General features: G+C 42.9%; 1 protein-coding gene across 8 annotated transcripts in view; it reads left to right on the forward strand.

Annotated features, from left to right (window-relative positions):
- Nucleotides 1-19,535, forward strand: part of LOC141100498 (uncharacterized) — a 300,902-nt gene that overhangs the window by 76,109 nt on the left and 205,258 nt on the right. For 4 of the 8 annotated variants that reach the window (XM_073589053.1, XM_073589052.1, XM_073589050.1 and 1 more), the window contains one exon: nt 4,261-4,374. The exons of 1 other annotated variant lie outside the window; for it this stretch is intronic. In XM_073589053.1, coding sequence (XP_073445154.1) covers nt 4,347-4,374 — 28 coding nt within the window. In that variant the 5' untranslated portion in view covers nt 4,261-4,346. Of the gene's footprint in view, nt 1-4,260; nt 4,375-18,954; nt 19,210-19,535 lie in introns of those variants that run through there. 3 more of the 8 variants (XM_073589054.1, XM_073589055.1, XM_073589048.1) reach the window with 3 other exon arrangements.

Here is a 19,535-nt window from a genome sequence, read left to right on the forward strand (position 1 = left end):
GAGATTTAATTCTCCAGCAGGACTTGGCACCTGTCCACATTGCCAAAAGTACCAATACCTGGTTTTCAAACAGCAAACTCACCGGACCTTAACCCCATAGAGAATCTATGGGGTATTGTCAAGAGGAAGATGAGAGACACCAGACTCAACAATGGAGATGAGCTGAAGGCTGCTATCAAAGCAACCTGGGCTTCCATAACACCTCAGCAGTGCCACATGCTGATCGTCTCCATGCCACGGTACATTGATGCAGTAATTGATGCACAAGGAGCCCCGAACAAGTATTGAGTGCATTTACTGAACATACATTTCAGATTTTAAAATAATTTTTCAAGCTTTCAAGTATTCTAATTTACTGAGATAATGACTTTTGGGTTTTCATTGGCTGTAAGCCATAATCATCAACATTAACAGAAATAAACACGTGAAATAGATCACTCTGTTTGTAATGACTATCTAATATATAAATTTCACTTTTTTTGTATTAAAGAACTGAAATAAATTAACTTTTTGATGATATTATAATTTTGTGAGAAGCACCTGTATATTTCATGTTTACATGCTAAAGCACTGCAGAGTGCAACTTTATTTGTTAGTTACATTTGTGGCCGAAAGTGTTTGCACCCTTGAAATTGTTCCAGAAAATGAATTATTTCTCCCAGAAAATTATCGCAATTACATGTTTTGTTATACACCACTTAAAAAGATGAGAGAGGCCTGTAATTAACATCATAGGTAGACCACAACAATGAGGGATGCCATAATTTATTGTGCAATTTTTCCAAAGTACGCAGGTGCCCCATATTAGTTGAAAAACAACTGCTTGGGCACATGGTTGGGCTGGAAAGAGAATGAGCACTATTTTGGCTGCAATAGTTTGCGGATACCATGTCACATTTGAAGTGCCCCTGACATCTACATATCTCAAGGAATTCACTTAGGGAAGTAGTGGGTATGTGTAACCCTCAGGCGAGTCACAAACTTGTATAAAATTAGGCTGAGTAAATGAAATATTACTATTTTTTCCACTAAAATGTTGTTTTGACCCCAAGTTTGCAATTTTCAGAAGGGTTAATATGAAAAAACGAACAGTACAATTTGTTATGCAATTTCTCCTGAGTACATCAATACCCCATAAGTGATCAAAAATACTTTTGATGCATAGTGCAAAGCTCAAAATTGAAGGAGCACCATATTACAGTGCAGATTTTGCTGCACTGGTTTGAGGGGGCCATGTCACATTGTCAGAGCGACTGAGGTGCTAGAACAGCAGAAAACCCCATAAGTGACCCCATTTTACAAACTACAACTCTCAATGAGTTCATCTAGGGGTGCAGTGATCATATTGAAACCACAAGTGGGTTACAGAATTTTATACCATTGGGCAGTGAAGAAAAAATAACTACATTTTTATCACAAAAAAATTGTTTTAGCCCCAGATTTTACATTTTCATACTGGGAAATGGGTAAAAATGGTGCCAAAATGCGTCACACAATTTCTGCTAAACTTGACAATACCCCATATGTTGCTATACAATACTGCTTAGCCACACAGCAAGACGTGGGAGGGACGGAGTTCTATTTGACTCCTGGAGAACAAATTATTATAGTATAGTTTCCGGACTCCATATAAAGAGCCCCTAAATGCCAGAAAAGCAGAATCCCTCTCAAGTAACCACAGTTTGGAAATTGCACCCCTTTGGTAATTTATCTACAGGTGTAGTGATGATTTTGACTCCATAAGTGTGTTCCAGAAACAGGCAGCAGTGGATGGTGCCGAGTGAAAACTGCAAACTGCCATTGTAGTGACCAAAGCGCTGTAGTGACCAGTACGTTGCAGTCACCAGTACGTTATGCCCAGCCCGTGCTTCTGGGCACATGCACCCATAAATTAGGCGGGCTCTCATCACTACAGAAATGCCAAACATGTGGGCGCTAAATCTGGTTTAGGCATACTGGGGTTCAAAAGGGAGGGGGCATTTAGATTTGGGAGCGCAGAATTTGCAGAATTTTTTTTTAGGGGGTAAGGAGCCATAACGCTTCTCCAGAGCCTTTGTATTACCAGTAACGTGGAAGCACCTATATTTCTGTAAACAGATGATGAGCCTGAGTGAGGACTTGCTTTTTTTGTGGATTGAGTTGAAGCTTTTATTGGGAACATTTTATATAGCGTTAGGAATTACATTTATCCGGCGCCCTACATTGACCACTTACTTTTGGGTTTCCATCTAAATCTCAGAGTGACGTGATTGAGGTGAAACCTCCAAGGGATCTATTCACTATAGTGAGGCAGCAGAGTTATTTTGGACTCTGTCTGGCCTCTTTTCATCGGTGTCCTTCTTTTCAGAGGTGCACGAAAGTGGCGGACGGCGCTTTTATACATGACTAAAAAGATGGACACCACAGGATCACAGGTCCTATGGTGTCCACAGTGCCTCCATCTGCCTCATTATAGGGAATCATCTGTGGGTTCCATCTGAGTCACGTATTTAAGAGATTTGCACGGAAACCCCGATGTAAGCACTCAGCGTAGATTGCAGGATAAATGTGCACCGAGTCTTACTGCAATCTTTGAGAGGCAGAATGGAAAAAAAAAACAGCAGATGAAGAACTGATTTTATTTATTTTTTTATGTCTCTTTTGTGCGGTATAAGTGATTAGGAAACTTTATTCTTCAGGTTGGTGTGATTACAGCGATACCAGATTTATATCAGGTTTTTATGATTGGCTGCTGTCACACACTAAAATACGCTTTTTAAAAACATCACCATATTTTGAGAGCTGTAATTTTTCCATATTTTGGCTGACAGAATCATGTGAGGGTTTGCTTTTTGCAGGACGAGTTGACACTTTTATACCATTTTCGAGTACGTGACAATTTTTGATCGCTTTCTATTCTGATTTTTTGAAGATGGAATGATCAAACACCAGCAATTCAGGAATTGTTTTAAGGTTTTTTTTTTATTACCGTTTTACGTGTAGTAAAATTAATAAGGCAGTTTTATTCCTCGGGTCAGTACAATTACAGCGATCCCATATTTATATTTTTTTGTTTTGGCGCTTTTTCACAATAAAAACTATTTTATCGAAAAAATAATTGTTTTTGCATCGTTTTATTCTGAGACCTCTAACTCCACTGTTGAAGCTGTATGGCAGCTTGTTTTTGCGGAACTAGATGACATTTTCATCACTACCATTTTGATTTGACTTTTTGATCACATTTTATTCTACTTTTTGTTTGGCGGCATGATGAAAAAGCTCCATTTTTTTTTACGGTGTGCACTTAACGAGTTAACAAGTGTGACAATTATATAGGTCGGCTTGTTCCATACTCGACGATACCAAATATGTGTCCTTTTTTGTTTTTACATAAAAATATGTATTTATTGGTTTAATATTTTTTCTTTTTTTTCTTTTGAGATTTTTTAAATACTTTTAAAACATATTTTTTTTTAACTTTTTTACTTAGTTGATGTATGGGACTTCAATTTTTGCTTCTCTGTTCACTGGTCTCATACAGTGCAATACACATGTATTGCATTGTATGAGAGCTGCAAGTGTTACACAGGCAGATCACCTGTTAGGCCGGGTTCACACATGCTAGAAACTCGGACGAGTCTTGTATCTTAAAACCCGGCACTGCCGCCGGCACTCGGGAGCGGAGGGTGCGGCTGCATAGAAGTACATGCAGTCGCACACTACGCTCCCAAGTGCCGGTGGCAGTGCCGGGTATTGACTTGCAAGACTCGTCCGAGTTTCTCACAAGTCTGACCCCGGCCTTAGACTCAGCTGCAGGCTGAGTATAACACAAGCCACTGCAGCTGGCAGACCTGGAGGTCATTACATGACCTCTGGCTGCTGGGACAACGCCGGATCCCCCGAGATGTGATCAGATCTCATCACGGGGGCGTCGGAGAGGTATCGCTGTGGTCTCTCTCTGCAATCTTCTAAATGCCGCCATTCATGGCAGCTAGAAGATAGCAAAGGGTTAACATCATTGGGACCTGATCCAATCAGGTCTCGATGATGTTACCTCTCAGAGCTACTGCTCTAAACACAAGAATTGCAGCGCTTGCAAAACCATGGGGATCCTGAGTGCTGCAAGACCACCGACTGCTCACAAATGTCGGTGTTGCACGGAGCCCATCAAGCGCCAACGTTTATGTACCGTGGGCAGTTGGGAAGTGGTTAATGGTGTATTACATATTTAGTAGCCAAATGTGTATATATACAATATATATGCTACCTTCTTATTTTCAGAGCTGCGGTGATCAGTGTCGTAAGATGAATTGTGGCAGGAAGATGTTGACATGGAGATCTGACCAGATGAAGAAAAACAACAGAGAATGGCTTTAATGAGATGTGACATCTCCAGTAAGTCACTGTATCTACATATTTCTGGAATAGTTTATAGACACACACTCCTCATTGTCTTTCATGCTGCAGGGATCCAGGTAATGTGTGCATGGCTCTTAGGTTTATAGGTCGGAATATTTACAGAACACTGACTCTAGATGCACTTCCCCCCCTGGATATATTGCCAGGAGCTTATGCTTTGGCAGGGAATTACATAATAGGGGGTGGTTATGTGCGGGGTTCTTAGTGCATTTGGTTTCTTGCTGTGGTATCCCGGAAGTGGTTCATTGGGCTATTGTTGTTACATAGCAATGTGCTGCGGGGTTTATATGCCATGAGCAGGATTACAACTTAGGTAAAATTGAAACACATTTTTTGGAGCCATGTCATGTGCCAGACAGCAACATTTATTGATTTTGAGTAGTTATTTGTGTCACTATTTCTTGTTCCTGTACTCTTTTGTAACTATGCAAATATTTTTAATTAATAATAAAATTGTGATACTTTTGAATAATCTGTTTTATGCTCATATGTTTGTGGGGGCTCTAATTGGGCCACATGTTGGTTGATATGTATTTGTTATGAGCTTATATTTGTTGGTAATTGGCAACTAAAGGGTTGATTTATTTATAGGGGACGTCTAGAACTGGATAAAAACGTTTTCACCTTACTTTCATTGTATGTACAGTTGTGGCCAAAAGTATTGACACCCCTGCAATTCTGTCAGATAATACTCAGTTTCTTCCTGAAAATGATTGCAAACACAAATTCTTTGGTATTATTATCTTCACTTAATTTGTCTTAAATGAAAAAACACAAAAAGAATTGTCCTAAAGCCAAATTGGATATAATTCCACACCAAACATAAAAAAGAGGGTGGACAAAAGTATCGGCACTGTTCGAAAAATCATGTGATGCTTCTCTAATTTGTGTAATTAACAGCACCTGTAACTTACCTGTGGCACCTAACAGGTGTTGGCAATAACTAAATCACACTTGCAGCCAGTTGACATGGATTAAAGTTGACTCAGCCTCTGTCCTGTGTCCTTGTGTGTACCACATTGAGCATGGAGAAATGAAAGAAGACCAAAGAACTGTCTGAGGACTTGAGAAACCAAATTGTGAGGAAGCATGAGCAATCTCAAGGCTACAAGCCCATCTCCAAAGACCTGAATGTTCCTGTGTCTACCGTGCGCAGTGTCATCAAGAAGTTTAAAGCCCATGGCACTGTGGCTAACCTCCCTAGATGTGGACGGAAAAGAAAAATTGACAAGAGATTTCAATGCAAGATTGTGCGGATGTTGGATAAAGAACCTCGACTAACATCCAAAGAAGTTCAAGCTGCCCTGCAGTCCGAGGGTACAACAGTGTCAACCCGTACTATCCGTCGGCGTCTGAATGAAAAGGGACAGTATGGTAGGAGACCCAGGAAGACCCCACTTCTTACCCCGAGACATAAAAAAGCCAGGCTGGAGTTTGCCAAAACTTACCTGAAAAAGCCTAAAATGTTTTTGAAGAATGTTCTCTGGTCAGATGAGACAAAAGTAGAGCTTTTTGAGCAAAGGCATCAACATAGAGTTTACAGGAGAAAAAAAGAGGCATTCAAAGAAAAGAACACGGTCCCTACAGTCAAACATGGTGGAGGTTCCCTGATGTTTTGGGGTTGCTTTGCTGCCTCTGGCACTGGACTGCTTGACCGTGTGCATGGCATTATGAAGTATGAAGACTACCAACAAATTTTACAGCATAATGTAGGGCCCAGTGTGAGAAAGCTGGGTCTCCCTCAGAGGTCATGGGTCTTCCAGCAGGACAATGACCCAAAACACACTTCAAAAAGCACTAGAAAATGGTTTGAGAGAAAGCACTGGAGACTTCTAAGGTGGCCAGCAATGAGTCCAGACCTGAATCCCATAGAACACCTGTGGAGAGATCTAAAAATGGCAGTTTGGAGAAGGCACCCTTCAAATATCAGAGACCTGGAGCAGTTTGCCAAAGAAGAATGGTCTAAAATTCCAGCAGAGCATTGTAAGAAACTCATTGATGGTTACCGGAAGCGGTTGGTCGCAGTTATTTTGGCTAAAGGTTGTGCAACCAAGTATTAGGCTGAGGGTGCCAATACTTTTGTCTGGCCCATTTTTGGAGTTTTGTGTGAAATGATCAATGTTTTGCTTTTTGCTTCATTCTCTTTTGTGTTTTTTCCTTTAAGACAAATTAAATGAAGATAATAATACCAAAGAATTTGTGTTTGCAATCATTTTCAGGAAGAAACTGAGTATTATCTGACAAAATTGCAGGGGTGTCAATACTTTTGGCCACAACTGTATAGTACTTATTTAGGTTGGTGCTAGATTTCATAGTTGATAAGTCAGTTCAACCAGTTTTTTATTTCAATGCAAACAGGAAAGGTAGTCTTGGGTTTTAACCCCTTAATCCCATATGACGTACTATCCCGTCCATGTGCCCTGGGACTTAATTCCCAGGGATGGGATAGTACGTCATAGCGATCAGTGGCGCCCATGATTATCACAGCTGACACCCAGCATAATGTATCAGGGGCGGTCACGGACCGCCCCGACACGTTAACCCCTTGCACACCGCGATCAAACACGATCGCGGTGTACCGTGGGTTAAAGGGAAGCATCGGCAGGGAGGGGGCCCCCTCCGTGCTTCCCTGAGCCCCCCACGGCAGCGCAATGAGCAGCGCTGCTGCGGGGGGCTCCATCCCTGCAGGCCCCCGAATCCAAGATGGCGACGGGGATCTTCGGGGGCCTGCAGGGAGCTGGCTTCCTCAGTGCCTGCAAAGCGCAGGCATGAGGAAGCCTGCTGCACTGTCTGTGACAGATCGCTGATCTGTCACAGTGATCTGTGATGTGACAGATCAGCGATCTGTCACAGGACAATGATGTCCCACCTGGGACAATGTAATAAAGTAAAAAAAAAAAAAAAAAAGTGTTAAAATAATTTAAAAAAAATCGCCAAATAAATTAGAAAAAAAAAAAAAAAAATATAAAAACAATAAAAGTACACATATTTGGTATCACCGCGTCCGTAACGACCTGCCCTATAAAACTGTCCCATTAGTTAACCCCTTTAGCGAACCTCTTAAAAAATAAAACTAAAAAAAGAAGCAAAAAATAATGATTTATTATCATACCGCCGAACAAAAAGTGCAATAACGCGTGATCAAAAAGATGCATATAAATATCCATGGTACTGCTGAAAGCATCATCTTGTCCCGCAAAAAACGAGCCACCATACAGCATCATCAGCGAAAAAATAAAAAAGTTATAGCTCGCAGAATAAAGCGATGCAAAAATAATTATTTTTTATATAAAATAGTTTTCATTGCATAACACCGACAAAACATAAAAAAACGACCTAAATGAGGTATCGCTGTAACCGTACTGACCCAAAGAAGAAAACCGCTTTATCAATTTTACCGCAAGCGGAACGGTGTAAACGCACCCCCCCAAAAAGAAATTCATGAAATGCTGGTTTTTGTTCATTCTGCGTCCCAAAAATCGGAATAAAAAGCGATCAAAAAAGTCACGTGCCCGAAAATGGTAGCAATAAAATCGTCAACTCGTCCTGCAAAAAATAAGACCTCACATGACTCAGTGGGTCAAAATACGGAAAAATTATAACTCTCAATATGTGGTGATGCAAAAACTATTTTTACAAAAAAAAGCGTCTTTTAGCGTATGATAGCTGCCAAACATAAAAACCCGCTATAAATAGTAAATCAAACCCCCTGTTATCACCCCCTTAGTTAGGGAAAAATAATAAAATTAAAAGAAAATGTATTTATTTCCATTTTCCCATTAGGGTTAGGGCTAGGGCTAGGTTAGGGCTGAGATTAGGGTTAGGGGTGTGTTGGGGTTAGGGTTGGAGTTATAATTGGGGGGGTTTCCACTGTTTGGGCACATCAGGTGCTCTCCAAATGCAGCATGGTGTCTGATCTCAATTCCAGCCAATTCTGAGTTGAAAAAGTCAAATGGTGGTCCTTCCCTTCCAAGCTCTGCCATGCGCCCAAACAGTGTTTTACCCCCACATATGGGGTATCAGCCTACTCAGGACAAATTGCAAAACAACTTTTGGGATCCAATTTCTCCTGTTACCCTTAGGAAAATAAAAAATTGGGGGTAAAAATATCATTTTTGTGGAAAAAAATGATTTTTTTATTTTCACGCCCGGGCGTTATAAACTTCTGTGAAGCACTTGGGGGTTCAAAGTGCTCACCACACATCTAGATAAGTTCCGTGGGGGGTCTAGTTTCCAAAATGGGGTCACTTGTGGGGAGTTTCAATAGTTTAGGTACATCAGAGGCTCTCCAAACGCACATGACACCCGCAGACCAGTCCATCAAAGTCTGCATTCCAAAACGTTACTACTTCCCTTCCGAGACCCAATGTGTGCCCATACAGTAGTTTTCTCCCACATATTGGGTATCTGCGTACTCAGGACAAATTGAACAACAACTTTTGTGGTCCAATTTCTCCTGTTACCCTTGGGAAAATAAAAAAATTGGGGACTAATTGATCATGTTTGTGGAAAAAATAAGATTTTTTTATTTTCATACCCGGGCATTATAAACTTCTGTGAAGCCCTTGGGGTTCAAAGTGCTCACCACAATCTAGATAAGTTCCTTAGGGGGTCTAGTTTCCAAAATGGGGTCATTTGTGGGGGGTTTCCACTGTTTAGGTACATCAGGGGCTCTCCAAAAGCAACATGACACCCGCAGACCATTCCATCAAAGTCTGCATTCCAAAACGTCACTACTTCCCTTCTGAGACCTGACGTGTGCCCATACAGTAGTTTTCTCCCACATATGGGGTATCAGCGTACTCAGTACAAATTGGACAACCACTTTTGGGGTCCAATTTCTCCTGGAACCCTTGGGAAAATAAAAAAATTGGTGACTAAAAGATCATGTTTGTGGAAAAAATACTATTTTTTTATTTTCACGCCCGGGCGTTATAAACTTCTGTGAAGGACTGGAGGGGTCAAAGTGCTCACCACACATCTAGATAAGTTCCTTGGGGGGTCTAGTTTCCAAAATGGTGTCATTTGTGGGGGGTTTCCACTGTTTTGGTACATCAGGGGCTCTCCAAACGCGACATGGTGTTCGATCTCAATTCCAGCAAAAAACGTCAAATGGCGCTGCTTCCCTTCTGAGCTCTGCCATGCGCCCAAATAGTGGTCTACCCCCACATGTGGGGTATCAGCGTACTCAGGGCAAATTGCCCAATAACTTTTAGGGTCCTGTTACCCTTGGGAAAATAAAATTTGGGGGTGAAAAGATCATTTTTGTGGAAAAAATATGATTTTTTAATTGTACCGCTGAACGTTATAAACTTCTGTGAAGCCCTTGTGGGTTCAAAGTTCTCACCACATATCTAAATAAGTTCCTTGGGGGTCTAGTTTCCAAAATGGTGTCATTTGTGGGGGGTTTCCACTGTTTTGGTACATCAGGGGCTCTGCAAACGCGACATGGTGTTCGATCTCAATTCCAGCAAAAAACGTCAAATGGCGCTGCTTCCCTTCTAAGCTCTGCCATGCGCCCAAATAGTGGTCTACCCCCACATGTGGGGTATCAGCGTACTCAGGGCAAATTGCCCAATAACTTTTAGGGTCCTGTTACCCTTGGGAAAATAAAACTTGGGGGTGAAAAGATCATTTTTGTGGAAAAAATATGATTTTTTAATTGTACCGCTGAACGTTATAAACTTCTGTGAAGCCCTTGTGGGTTCAAAGTTCTCACCACATATCTAAATAAGTTCCTTGGGGGTCTAGTTTCCAAAATGGGGTCATTTTTGGGAGGTTTTCACTGTTTAGGTACATCAGGGGCTCTCCAAACGTGACATGGCGTCCGATCTGAATTCCAGCCAATTTTGCATTGAAAAAGTCAAACGGCGCTTTCTTCCCTTCTGAGCTCAGCCATGCGCCGAAACAGTGGTTCCCCCACATATCAGGTATCAGCATACTCAGGACAAATTGCACAATAAATTTTGCAGTCCAATTTATCCTGTTACCCTTGGTAAAATAAAAAAAATTGAACCTGAAGTATTTTTTTTGTGAAAAAAGTTAAATGTTCATTTTTTTTTTTTTAAATATTCAAAAAATTCCTGTGACGCACCTAAAGGGTTAATAAACTTCTTGAATGTGGTTTTGAGCACCTTAAGGGGTGCAGTTTTTAGAATGGTGTCACTTTGGGGTATTTTTTATCATATAGACTCCTCAAAGTGGCTTCAAATGTGATGTGGTCCATAAAAATAAAATGGTGTTGCAAAAATGAGAAATCGCTGGTCAATTTTTAACCCTTATAACTTCCTAACAAAAAAAATTTTGGTTCCAAAATTGTGCTGATGTAAAGTAAACATGTGGGAAATGTTACTTATCAAGTTTTTGTGTGCTATATCTCTGTGATTTAAGGGCATAAAAATTCAAAGTTGGAAAATTGCAAAATTTTCAAAATTTTTGCCAAATTTCCGTTTTTTCACAAATAAACGCAAGTTATTTAAATGAAATTTTACCACTAACATGAAGTACAATATGTCACGAAAAAACAATGTCAGAATCACCGGGATCCATGGAAGCCTTTCAGAGTTATTACCTCATAAAGGGACAGTGGTCAGAATTGTAAAAATTGGCCCGGTCATGAACGTGCAAACCACCCTTGGGGCTTAAGAGGTTAATGAATGTTCTTTTTTTAATCAGTCAAATACTGCCATATTTATTACAGAATTAAGTGAACTGACTATCCAGGCTTTTAAATCTGATGCCCTATGCTTTCTAGTTTTGACTCTGCATCTCAGCTGATTAGCTGTTGTTTGATTGTTGCAGGAGCACTATGGCCTTTCAGCGGTTGTTTATTGACTTATTGATAATAATAGAGATTTGAATATATGATTTAAAGCACCTATAAATGTATTTATTCAGCCTGCTATTGTGCGTATTCAAATGAGTTTGACTATCACAAGATGCTGTTAATTGTTCAAATGTCTCTATTGAACCATATTGCTATATTTTTTTTGTGCTTTCTGTTAATTTGTATTATGACTAAGGGCCATATCGGCCTGAAATGCTTTATACTGTGATATTTTGTTGATGGCCCATTTTTTTTTTAAAAGAAGACAATTAAGCTGAAAACTATTTTTACATCATCTATGATCCTGGCTTTATTATTTTATTGGATTTACATTGGCCTTGGACCTCGCTGTGCATACTTTCTACACAGGGTGAGCTGATAATCCTCTTTTCCTGAGACTTTTTCCGAGACAGCCATGTCTGCCATCTTGACACTCCTGCGAAGGCAATCATTTTCCAAATGAACTGTAAAATAAATGAAAAAAAAGTAAAAATACAAAAAAATAAATGTTCAAACCACCCTACTTTTTTCCTCTTGAAAATAAATAAATAAACATATATAGTATTGCTGCATCTAAAAAATCCAATCAAAATATAGATTTAACCTGAATGGTAAAAGAAAATCAGAACAGAATTGCTGTTTTTTTTAGCTACTACAACATCTCCCACAATCAAAAACTATAAAAACATCGTATCTACTCTAAATCACTAATATCAATGTAGGAACGGCATCTGACCAGTGGAATCAGCCACTGAATTATTCAGGGCAAATTCAGCCCACGGTAGTAAGGATGCCCAGTCATCCTGCCTGGCAGAAACAAAATGTCGCAGGTACGCGACCAGAGTTTGATTGGCTCTCTCAACCAACCCGTTCGTCTTGGGGTGATAGGCGGAGGACAAGTTTAGCTTGATACTGAGTAGACTGCAGAGCTCCCTCCAAAACTGAGACGCAAATTGGGGACCTCGGTCACTGACTATTTTGTCCGGCATACCGTGCAAATGAAAAACATGCTTTATGAACAGTGCGGCGAGACCACGAGCGGAAGGCAGCTGCGTGAGTGGCACCAGATGCACCACTTTAGAAAAATGGTCGGTGACCACCCAGATGACCATTCTGCCTCCGGACTTGGGCAGGCCGACCACAAAGTCCATACTGACCATCTCCCAGGGTCTGTCTCTCACCGGCAAGGGATACTGTAACCCAGTCGGCCTCTGCCTGGAAGATCTGTTGCGAGCACAAGAGACGCATGCTTGAATGTACTCTTTTGTGTCCCGAGCCATGTGCGTCCACCAATAAGACTTTGCCAGGAGATCTGCGGTCTGCTTAATGCCAAAGTGTCCACCCACCCTGGACGCGTGTGCCCATGAGAGGACCTCTGGCCGCAGGCGAGGAGGGACAAAGGTCTTGCCCGGTAGTACTGCCTCAAAAGCAACCGGAGCCATGGTCCTCAGGCTCTCCGTGGGGACGATTAGCCAAGGCTCAGCCTCCTCTTCCTCCGCTGAGACCACAGAGCGAGAGAGAGCATCCGCACGGACATTCTTCTCTCCAGACAGGTAGTGCAAGGTGAAGCGGACGTGAGAGAAGAAGCTTGATGAGAGTTCAAGCGCTGGGTCGTTTGTAAATAGACCAGGTTTTTATGGTTGGTGTACACCTGAAAGGGAAAGTGGGCTCCCTCCAGGAGATGTCTCCCCTCAGAAAAGGCCAGCTTCAATGCCAGCAACTCCCTGTCCCCGATGGAGTAGTTTTTCTCCGCCGGTCAGAAGGTTTTAGAGAAGAAGAAGCAGGGATGCTTCCGACCTTGAGCATCCTTCTGGAAAAGGACTGCTCCTGCACCGACGGATCAGGCATCCACCTCGAGGATAAAAGGTTTATCCACATCAGGACAGTGTAGGATGGGAGCGCCGGCAAAATGAGTTTTCAAAGAGGAGAAGGCCTTGGAGACCTGTTCAGACCAAACCTTGGGATTAGCTCCTTTTTTAGTGAGGGCAATCAGAGGAGCTACCAGTGTGGTGTGGGGGATGAATTGACGGTAGTAATTAACAAACTCCAAAAAGCGCTGCACCACTTTGAGAGAATGGGGCTCCTACCAGTCCATTACCGCCTGTAGTTTGGCAGGATCCATAGCCAACCCCTGGGCCAAGATGATATAGCCCAGAAACGGCAAGGACTCCTGCTCAAACTGGCACTTCTCCAACTTGGCGAAGAGAGAATTCACCCGCAAACGGTCAAAGACCTTGCAGACGTCTCTCCGGTGAGAGGCCAAATCTGGAGAAAAGATGAGAATGTCATCCAGATAGACCACAACCGAGGTGGAGAGCACATCATGAAAGATGTAGTTTACGCAGTCTTGAAAGACAGCGGGTGCATTACAGAGGCCAAAGGGCATGACCAGATATTCATAGTGGCCATCCCTGGTATTAAAGGCTGTCTTCCACTCGTCTCCCTCGCGTATACGGATCAGGTTGTAAGCCCCCCCCTTAGATCCAACTTAGTGAAGATCTGGGCTCCTCGCAACCTGTCAAACAACTCCGAGATCAAAGGGAGAGGGTATTTGTTTTTACTGTGATCGCATTGAGACCTCTGTAATCAATGCAGGGTCGCAGCTCTCCACTCTTCTTCTGCACGAAGAAGAACCCAACCCCCGCTGGTGACACTGACTTCCTGATAAACCCTCATGCCAGGTTCTCTCGAATGTATTCTGACATGGCCTCTGTCTCCGGGAGAGATAGGGGGTACATGTGGCCTCTAGGAGGTTCCGTGCCTGGCAAAAGGTCTATTGGGCAGTTGTAAGGGTGGTGCGGCGGAAGCGTCTCTGCTGATTTTTTGGAGAAGACGTCCGCGTACTGATGGTATTGTCTGGGAAGCACGGAGAGATCCGCGGGCACCTCCGTGGAGGCCACTTGGACACTGCCCCTCATTCACCTTCCCTCACAGTCCTTGCACCAACCCAGTATACTCCCCGAGGACCACTCTATATGAGGGGAATGGCAACAGAGCCAAGGAACTCCAAGAAGCACCTGGTCGATGCCGTCAGGCATAGTGAGCAGGGACAACGTCTCATGGTGAGATGGTGGGATTGAGAGTCCAAGGGGTGCTGTCTGGTGGGTAATCTGGGATGGTAAGGGTGAACCATTGACCACCCTGATGGTCACGGGGTGAGGCAGTAGCACGACTGCTGTGGACACGTGTTAGCCGAGTGACCACACTGACGGCACTGGTAACAGCGTGCGGAGCTTCGCACTGGACGCGGCTTGGGGCTGGTGCGAGACACCTCCATGGGTTTGGAAGGTATAATCTCCTGAGCAGGAAGCTCAAGCGGTTTGGAGAAAGTGGGAGCCAACTTAACCCTTTGTCTGGATTGCGCATGATCCAGCCTGCGCTCTGTAAACTGGAGATCAATGTGGGTGGAAATGGCAATCAACTCCTCCAGACTTACAGGGACCTCTCTGGTAGCTAGAGCATCTTTGACATGCTCCGCCAACCCTCTCCAGAACACAGGGACTAGTGTCTTATCAGGCCACTCCAGCTCAGAAGCCAGTGTCCGGAAACGGACGGCATAATGGCTGACCGAGAGGGAGCCCCGTGTTAAGGCTAATAGCTGGAGAGTGGTGTCGTGAGTGACCCGTGGTCCCAAAAAGACCTGCTTTAAGGATGTTAGAAACTGAGCAGCGCTCAGAACCACGGGGTCATCACGCTCCCACAATGGCGTAGCCCACTCTAACACCCTGCCCGACAGGAGGGAGACAATAAACCCCACCTTAGCCCGCTCTGTAGGGAACCGTGCGACCAGTAGCTCCAGCTGGATAGAGCACTGGCTCACGAAACCCCTACAGGTGGCGCTGTCACCCGAAAACTTGTCGGGCAACGGGAGACGGGATAATGTCGGTGCAGGCGTGGGTGTGGGGCTGTGGGCATACGAGAGACAGCCTCTGCGACTGCCTGGGCAGCGGCCACTGTAGCATTCGCAGCTGAGGTGGAGCTCTCAGTAACCGCCAACCTGCCCTCCAGCTGCCGAATGTACTGCCGTAGCTGCTGCAGGTCTGCCATTACTAGCCAGACCCTGGTGCTAGTATAATGTTAGGGACGGCGCAACTCACTAAATATTAAATAACAGAAAGTGCTTTCTTCGCCCGGGGTCCACCGTGCAGAGGTGTTGAACTGCTGCTATATAATGGCAGACGCACAATATGGCGGTATGACACGCGGGTTGAACGTCACCCAGCGTGCGCTGGCGAACCCTGTTAATATCACAGAGATGCCTAAGTCATAAACATAAATGCAGAGCCTGTTGACCTCACAGGTCTCAGGTGTGCACGCACGATATATGGTCACAGGACTAGGTCCAAGACTCAGGGTCAATGTCCGCCTAGACCTACCGTGCGTGCACTACTGCGGACGCCAACAAGTGCTGCTGACTGCAGAGCGGCGACCCACCCAGCCGCAACACGACAATGCCCAAGATGGGGCACACTGTCGGACGCTAGTCCTGTAAGATGTGAACTGTGGCCTGTAGCGCGCCACTGACTGGCACTGACTCTATGACTAAGTCCCCATCCACACATGTAATATCAGAGGGAGGGGATCTTAATGAGTCATTTGCAGGCACATGCATTCGTCATCATTCATACAGACAGCAATTAGAGTCTATACTAGCGCATGGCCGAGTGGCAATGTGAACCTTTTATAGCTGAGACCTTCCGGAAGCTTCCAGATCTCTGAGATGGACCAATCAGATCTGGAGAAGGGATGGGAGATCGTCTCGTGAGCATGCTCAGTGGAGCGACAGAGGGACTTAGCCCCTGGAATGGCTTGCTGCAGAGCAGCCTGCGTTGCTGTTGCTGGCCCAGAGGTGGCAGCAACAGCCAGACTCACAGAGCTGGTCTGAGCAGGGCGTCTGGTACGTCAGGACTGCTGTGCAGGCTCCTGAGTGGTCGGCGGAGAATGGGAGACCGCTGAATGCAAGGTTCTGGATTCCTGCTGTGCAGTTGCAGGAACCTGACGCCTAACAATCATGTATACGCCCTTTGCCCCAATGTGTAGATTTCTTTGTCTAAACCATGTATAAAAAGCTCTTGATACTGTTTTCGGGGCCACACCATCGCCAGTCCTCTGCAAGGCCAGACCATAGCCAGATATCCCAGCGTTGCTTTGCTTGTCTGGACACCTACGATTGCCTGCATGCTTTGTCTCACTGACTTCTGTAACCTGTTATGTTGCATATCTCTGAATAATCTTCAGCCTCTGTTTCAAAAGTAAAATTGTCTAGAGTGTCTTCTTGGCTTTTCCGGCTCTTCTAGCTCTTAGTAAGGACTTTCTTACAATGCACTTTCAGTAAGACTGCCAGACAGCATTATAGAATCATAGAATCGTAGAGTTGGAAGGGACCTCCTGGGCCATCTGGTCCAACCCCCTGCTCAAAGCAGGATTCGCTAAATCATCCCAGTCAGATGTCTGTCCAGCCTCTGTTTGAAGACATCCATTGAAGGAGAACTCACCACTTCTCGTGGCAGCTTGTTCCACTCATTGATCACTCTAACTGTCAAAAAGTTTTTTCTAATATCTAATCTGTGTCTCCTCCCATTCAGTTTCATCCCATTGCTTCTAGTCTTTCCTTGTGCAAATGAGAATAAAGTTGATCCTTCTACAATGTGACAGCCCTTTAGATATTTGTAGACAGCTATTAAGTCTCCTCTCAGTCTTCTCTTTTGCAAACTAAACAATCCCAAATCCTGCAACCTTTCCTCATAAGACAGGGTTTGCAGACCGGTCACCATTCTGGTTGCTCTTTTCTGAACTTGCTCCAGTTTGTTGATGTCTTTTTTAAAATGTGGTGCCCAAAACTGGACACAATATTCCAGATGAGGTCTGACCAAAGAGGAGTAGAGGGAAATAATGACTTCACGTGATCTAGACTGTATGCTTCTGTTAATACATCCTAGAATTGCATTTGCTTTTTTTACTGCTGCATCACACTGTTGACTCATATTCAGTCTGTGATCTATTAGTAAACCCAAGTCTTTTTCACATGTGCTGTTGCTTAGGCCTATTCCTCCCATTCTGTATATGCTTTTTTCATTTTTATTGCCCAGATGTAGTACTTTGCATTTCTCCCTGTTAAAAACCATTCTGTTAGTTGCTGCCCACTTCTCCAGTTTATTTATATCTTTTTGAATCCTCTCTCTCTCTTCTCTAGTATTAGCTATCCCTCCTAGCTTTGTGTCATCAGCAAATTTAATCAGTTTACCCTCAATTCCTTCATCTAAATCGTTGATAAAGATGTTGAACAATACTGGGCCCAGGACAGAGCCCTGTGGTACCCCACTTGAGACATTCTTCCAACTGGATGTGCAGCCATTTACGACCACTCTTTGGGTCCGATCACTAAGCCAGTTATGAATCCACCTAACAGTTGCCTTGTCCATTCCATACTTAGTCATTTTTTCAATAAGGATTGTATGAGATACTTTGTCAATTGCTTTGCTGAAGTCAAGATATACTATATCTACAGCATTTCCTTGATCCACCCAATCAGTGATTCCGTCATAGAAGGAAATTAAGTTAGTCTGACATGACTTACTAGTTACAAACCCATGCTGACTCTGTTTAATCACTTCATTCTTATCCAGGTACTGACATACATGTTGTTTAATAATTTGTTCAAAGATCTTTCCTGGTATATAATGCTATTACCTGTATATTAACCCTTTAGATCCAGGTAAATAGCATTTTCCGAGGTGACAGGTTCCCTTTAAAGGGTTTATCTAGTACTAAATTATGGTTTTTCCATAAGCCAAAAAACTAACAGGCAGGTAGTTGCTAACTGGTTTGCAACTACCTACCTGTTCTATTCAGCGCTGGCTCAGAGTGGTCACTGTCCGCTCCTGTCGGCTATTCAGCTGCCCCACGTCAATAGAGCAGCTCTTCTTCTGGGGTGCTCTGTTGACATGGTATGACTGTTGAAGTCATGCTGATTGGTAGCTGGCTTCCAAGCTGTCAGTCAGCATGACACCGGCAGTCACGCCCCATCAACAGGCCAGAGCAGAAAAGAAGCTGCTGCTCTGTCGACATGACATCAGCAGAAGCCGCTGAATCTCCGTCAGGAACAGTCAGTAACTGCTCTAAGCCAGCAGAGATCTGAGCCTGGCAGAACAGACAGCAATGTAGTCCTGGATAACTCCTTTAGTGTGTGAATGAGGCGTAAAGGCGTTTATATTTAAGATTAAAAATAATTTGTTGGAGACAATAATTAAAGCAAAGTTTTGATATTATCACACCAAAATCCATATTAGTATGAGATTCATATCATCCCAACTAAAGTTCTTTTACTGCAAATGATGAAAGGTATTTCATTAAATTAACTTGTGTAAGCACCATTTACATAATGATCCTGCTAACTTATTTATATTAACAGTGCTAAATCTATTCTCAGTGGAGATCAATAAGTGAAATATCATTGTCTCCAAGCATCTTGGTAAATTTTTGTAACTTATTATTATCATTTCATCATCATGCTCCAGTATAGCAAATGGAAGATACCTAAAAAGCCAACTGAGATGTACAACATGACTATGGATAAACTGAAATTAGCTGACTACACATTTATATGAAGATGATAAAAAGTTATAGAACTGTATAATCTCCATGGAAAATGGCAGTTACTTTTTTATGTTTTTTTTTTATAGATTTCAAAGAATATGAGATCACAGTGAGTAAGCCCAATAGTCATTTTAAATGAAAGTATGTCTTTGCTGGAATACTCTTATACCGATTAACCACTTCCTGCACAGTTTCCTGGTTAGAAGGACTTGCTCCGTACCTTCATATTGTGACATTCTGATCACACAGATTGTGGGTTAGATCGACCAAAGCAATTTATAACTTTTTAGTTCATTCATTTCCCATTATTCTACATCATCTAATGGATTTATACTTAGCCATTCTTGGACTGACACTGCCATCAATAATGAGATTTGCTTCAGGGAAAGGTAAGGACATGAATGCTTTGGTAAGAGAAAGTTGAGAAGGGATTAAAGCAGTAAGGAATATTAGTTTCTTTGTAATAGTGGAATGATGAATGAAAGCAGATAGATGTATGAACGTCTTTGTATTTTGCCATGTGAACACGAGGTATATAAAACAAGCCATCTGAAATAGTGATTGTCTCTGATGATAAATATGACCCACAATATATAATTTACAATATTATTGCACATATCAGATGGAAGCTGAAAAGTTACATTAGTCTTTATTTTGATCTTCAATTATTTAGGGAGCAGGTTTTCATTGATTATCCCATATTATTGCTTATTAT

The sequence above is a fragment of the Dendrobates tinctorius genome, unplaced genomic scaffold, assembly GCF_039654945.1.
Source record: "Dendrobates tinctorius isolate UK_male_01 unplaced genomic scaffold, ASM3965494v1 ptg000105l, whole genome shotgun sequence".
NCBI lineage: Eukaryota > Metazoa > Chordata > Amphibia > Anura > Dendrobatidae > Dendrobates > Dendrobates tinctorius.